The 5118-nt window shown below is 42.0% G+C and overlaps 1 protein-coding gene across 2 annotated transcripts in view; it reads left to right on the top strand.

The window, feature by feature from the left end:
* NBEAL1 (neurobeachin like 1) overlaps positions 1-5118 on the top strand; it is a 166548-nt gene that overhangs the window by 145136 nt on the left and 16294 nt on the right. For both annotated transcript variants that reach the window (XM_019523492.1, XM_019523491.1), the window contains 4 exons: positions 286-383; positions 1473-1589; positions 2116-2205; positions 3439-3548. In XM_019523492.1, the coding sequence (XP_019379037.1) occupies positions 286-383; positions 1473-1589; positions 2116-2205; positions 3439-3548 (415 nt within the window). The remainder of the gene's footprint in view (positions 1-285; positions 384-1472; positions 1590-2115; positions 2206-3438; positions 3549-5118) is intronic.

The following is a 5118-nucleotide window of genomic DNA, read 5'->3' as shown; positions in this document are numbered from 1 at the left end:
AAATTTTTTTTTTTTTTTTTTTTTTTTTTTTTTTTTTTTTTTTTTTTTTTTTTTTATTAGAAATTCTATATGCAGAATATTTGCAGAATGAAATCTTTAGAAGACTAAATACATAGGCTGTAGTTGGAAATTTTCTATCGGAGAAAGGATGATGGTGTTAAAAATAATGTTCAGTTTTCTACATTTGTTTCGCATCTTTTTCCTCAGTGAATTATGTGTAGATAGTGTTGTGGTTTGATATTTTTTTTTTTTACTACCCTCCATCAACTCTGATTATAATTGCAGGAGCTGTGGATTTGGATGCTTTAACAGATGAGAAGGAGAGGAAAGCTTTAGAAGGGATGATTAACAATTTTGGACAAACACCCTGTCAACTGCTAAAGGTAAATCTCCATATCCATCCCTGGCAGTAGGAGGCAAGTAACCTTGAGGACCAAAGTCCTGTTAACCTTTAATGAAATTTAAGCACTTGAGAATCTAAGTCACTTTTTTAAAATAGGAATTAAACTCCAGAGTCACTTAGGAGCCTTTGAAAATTCTCCCTGAACACCTCAACTTTTGAAATAACTAAAATAGGTGTATCCGTATGTGTGTAGGAAAGGTCAACATTCTTGTCTCACCCTGAATACCTTATGAGCTGTTTGCTTGGCTACAAGTCTTTCTCCTAGCACAAAAAGGGGGTCCAGGATAGTTTGAACCATAGGTGAATGCACCCCCCACCCACCTTGACAAACAGCTATTTAGAGGTGACCAGGTAGGGGCGGGGCATTCTCCCCAGGGCTCCAGGACAGTTCCAGCCCATGCCCATCTGCCTTCTGCCCCTTTGCATCCCTCTGGGGTAACTTGGAAGGGTACACTGAGCAGCAGGGGTATTCTGCCATTTCTCAGGCAGGTACAGCTGCACTGCCTCCCAGATACCTGGAGCTGTGCAGGGGATGGGAGGCAGAGGCAGGTTGGAGACATCTTGTTTGTCATGGGGGCAAAGGAGAGCAAGGGAGCAGCTTCACCTGCTTGAAGAGCTCACCTTTGACACAACTTCATTGCTCTCTAGCCACAGGTCTGAAATGCTTGTATGCCTCCCTCCTTTGGCTTCTCTTTAGGGAAATTTGCAGTGCTGAAATTAAACACCTGTCCATACCCCATGGCACAAGGCAGCATCATGCAGAGAGAGATTTCTCACTAGCCTAATGTGCACTTGTTCCACAACCAGAAGCAGTACAATTGTGTTACTGTAGCATGGCACACAAGCTAAGAAGCTGAAAAGTATTAGTCAGCAGGCTAAGTACTAACCAGAAGCTAATAAACATGGCACAATAACACAGCTATGCTGCCTTTAGTTCCTGAGCTAGCACCCACTGAGTTAGTACATGATATCTCAGCATAGTGCTGCTTTGTTCCTTGTAGACATGTCCTGTGTGACTTGAATAAACCTATTAAAGGTCTTGTATAATTTTGACTGTATCTTTTCGTAGGAACCTCATCCTCCTAGATTATCTGCAGAAGAAGTGGTGCAGAAGCTGACCAAAAGTGATACTTCCACCCTGAATCTTTTCCAGCATCTCCCTGAGCTTAAGTCATTTTTCATTGAGGTATAAGCTGACAGACACAGCACATCTTCTATGTCTGTTCTGAAACTTGTTTGTATACTGAATAAAAGGTCATAAACCAACAATTTAAAGAATGTATTATATCCCTTTAGAATCAGTTTTTCCTTTGTAATGAGTTTGTAAGTGTTGAGCGCCACAAGTTACTGGCCCTCATCTTACAGTAGTTACGTAACACTTATTTTGACTATCTAAATGCTATTCTTTTAATCATTTTTTGCATCCCTAGCCATGTCTCCCTGCTTCCTATGTGACTGCCCTCTGGTTGGACAAAGTCATGTATGGTGAAGTCATGGCCCACTGATTTCAATGACAGAACTCCCACTGACTTAAATGGGGTTAGAATTTCACCCTCTGATATTAGTGGCAAAATGCAGCCATTTTAGATATATGTGTACCTGTGCCCACTACTATAACTCAGTGGGTTTTTTTCCTGTTTCTAGCAAGTCACTGAATTATCTGTACCATCTCTCAATATTTGTTTGCCAGCTGAAACTGTCATTTTTCTTAGGGAATCAGTGATGGTGTTCCCATTGTGAAGGCGGCTGTCCCTAGAAACCAGTCACGTTCCTTTATGTCTCAGGGGAGCCCGGAGATCTTGGTGAGTCGTAAGTGAAATGCTGGGGAGTCAGATTTCATTAGAAATTCCTGAATAACGATTTTTTCTAAGTTACAGAAAACCATCATTCCTATATCTGAAAAGTGCCCACTTGTCCCAAGGCAAGGACAAAGTTATAAGCTGAGTGTTTGTAGTATGAAATGACATTAATCAAAAAGAAATATAAAGCATAGACAAGGTGTTACAACAAGGTATCTCCTTAGCAATGTAAATAACCAACTTGATCTATACTCTACTGCAGCATGACAACTCTCTTGTTTTTCTAAACTGTTATATTGGAGAATTAATAGCTGCAGTGCATTCTTTACTCCTGTAAGAGCCTTTGAGTGGGGGGTTGGACTAGATGACTTCCTGAGGTTCCTTCCAGCCCTAATTTTCCATGATTCTATGATCCTTAATTTTTATCATTGGAAATCTATTCTGATTTATGTGCATTACACATGACTGCATTGTTCCTAAAATTTAATTTTGTATTGATAAAAGTATGGGTACAGTAATGGTCCTGATCCTAATGATGTTGGGAGTAAATAATTTGTTACTTTCTGTATTTAAGGTTTTGCAACTACTCTCCTTCCTGTAGCATCTGAGCATTTTCTGATTGTCTTGTCTTCCTTCACTCACATTTGCATAGACCAAATTAAGTACACACATATATGACCTGTGCTTATGTTAGTTAGGATTTGTACATGTGCATCTAAAGACTTGGTTCTGTTTCTTTCAGGTTGCTGAAAAAGTACTGCAGTGCATTCAAATGAGATTACTTTCACACTGACTCAGGAACAAAAATGTTATTGGGAGTACCTTAAATTTGTCATAACTTTAAATGTTAGTTATTACAACTGATTTTCAAAGAGAAGAAAACACAAGAATTAAATGGCTGTGAAATACATATGTAAATCATAAGCCTTCTTTCAAGGCTGCATCTCACGTGCTAATCTAGAACATATACTGTTTTATGTCAGCAGTATATGCAGCATAAATCAGAATTGCAAGCCACTGATTACTGAGAAAAAAGGGAAAAAATACAAAAAGATAAACGGTAATGGTTCATCCTACCATCGTGCTATCCACAACTGTGAGCTTCATTAATTAGGTGGTGAACTTTCAAGGGGCCTATGTTGGCTCATATGTAATCTCTCTTATTGAGATAGATGCACCAAGAAGAATGTTTTTCACAAATACACAACTTAATTTATTTCTTTCAAACTTTTTTAGGTAACCGTAAGCCTGAATTGCATTGTTGGAACCCATGGGTGGCTACCTTATGATAGAAATATCTCTAACTATTTTACATTTCTCAAAGATACAACTGTGACAAACCCTAAGTAAGTAAAGAGGACAAAATGTGCTGTAGTGGACATCCACTATAACAAAATATTTTGACGATAGATACTAGAATAATAGTTTGATAATAATTTGATAGCACCCCTTCGATTTGTTGAAATGTTATTTAACAAGTTAGCTCCTAGAGTGTATTGTATATTTTTTGAAGAATTGTACATTCCCTAATATTAATTCACAGTCCTGTTCTAAAAACAGTGCAAATGACATTGCAAGATGTCATGCAATTCCGCTTTGTTCTCAGTCAGGTTTGCCATTAAAATGTTTTTTCCCTAATTGCCAGCCTTGCAAAGTCTCCCTGAACTGTGAGTTAAGCTGGGCTCATTCCTTCCCATGCATTATGATCTATAATAAGGATTCTGCAAACCTGCCCTTAGTTATATATGTGCCTTCCATTGTTGCCTTATGTTCTTATCTAACGCATTGGGTACTTGCTGCCATCGGAGACAGAATGATAGGCTAGATGGATCTCTGGTCTGTTCAGGGTGCCAGCTCTTACACTTTCATGTTCAGCAATGCCTTTAGTGACTTGTGTGCAGCTTCTATTGCACTTACCAGTTCTGCACAAGGTAAGTGACTGGAATTTAACAAAGTAATTTGTTGGCCTTGGGTCAAGGATGAGAGTGACCACTATTTCTTTCTCTTAGGCCCCCTCTACACATGCAGGTAAAGGCGCAATGGGAATTTAATGTGATTCATACAGTCACGCCTGCTGCCAAACCACTTGTGCATAGCAGGAAGCAATTGTGGGACCGTGCATTAGATCCCGTCATACCTGTGGCAGGGCACCTTTTGGGCACTTTAAGGGCTGAGGCAGGCAGCTGCCAGGTGCCTGATGAGGGTGGCCATTCTCAAACATAGTCCAGCCAGGCAGGGCCAGCAGTTAGCTGCTTACAGCTGAGGGGAGCATCACCATCCAGCTCCACTGTGGTGTGCAACATTCTGGAGGTAAGAGCAGGAGCTAGGAGGATGGCTTGGAGGCTCCTCATTCTGGGAGACCTAAAACTGCAGCCTGCTGGGGTGGGTGGCTTGGTGGGGCTCCTGGTGACATGGGAGCCCCCAGGAAATGCCAGGCCAGTTACCGCCCTGGTGAAAGGTGAGTATGAGATACCTCCTAACCCCAGCACCACATCCATGGTGGAACTAAGACTGGACCGGGGGAGCCCAGACTCCGGGTGAGCTCCGAGGCAGGGCGCGGGTCAGGAGGAGGGACCCTGGGCAGCACTTAGGCTCATCATAGAGTCCTATGGCTGCAGAGGGGGAGCCAGAGGGAAGCTCCCAAGAGTAGTGGCCTGGAGAGGGGGTGTAGTGGCCTGGAGAGAGGTGAGAGTAGTGGCTCTGGTGAAGGGGCTGAGAGAGACAAGTGAGAGAACCCAGTGTGGGGGTGCTGGGACTACAAGCTCTGGTGGGGAATGAGAGTCCTATGTGAGGCTCCAGAGCTCGGGTCCCTGTGCTAACCACTGAAGAAATATCTGCAAGACATGGGACACATAAAGGGGAGGCCGGAACGTGTACTAAGGCCCTGGTGATCAGGAGGGCAAAGAAAATGGGTAG

This window comes from Gavialis gangeticus, unplaced genomic scaffold (assembly GCF_001723915.1).
Source record: "Gavialis gangeticus isolate Ggan-Ray unplaced genomic scaffold, GavGan_comp1, whole genome shotgun sequence".
Lineage (NCBI taxonomy): Eukaryota > Metazoa > Chordata > Crocodylia > Gavialidae > Gavialis > Gavialis gangeticus.
The sequence above is the reverse complement of the archived record's forward strand: the minus strand, read 5'-3'. Positions and strand labels throughout refer to the sequence as shown.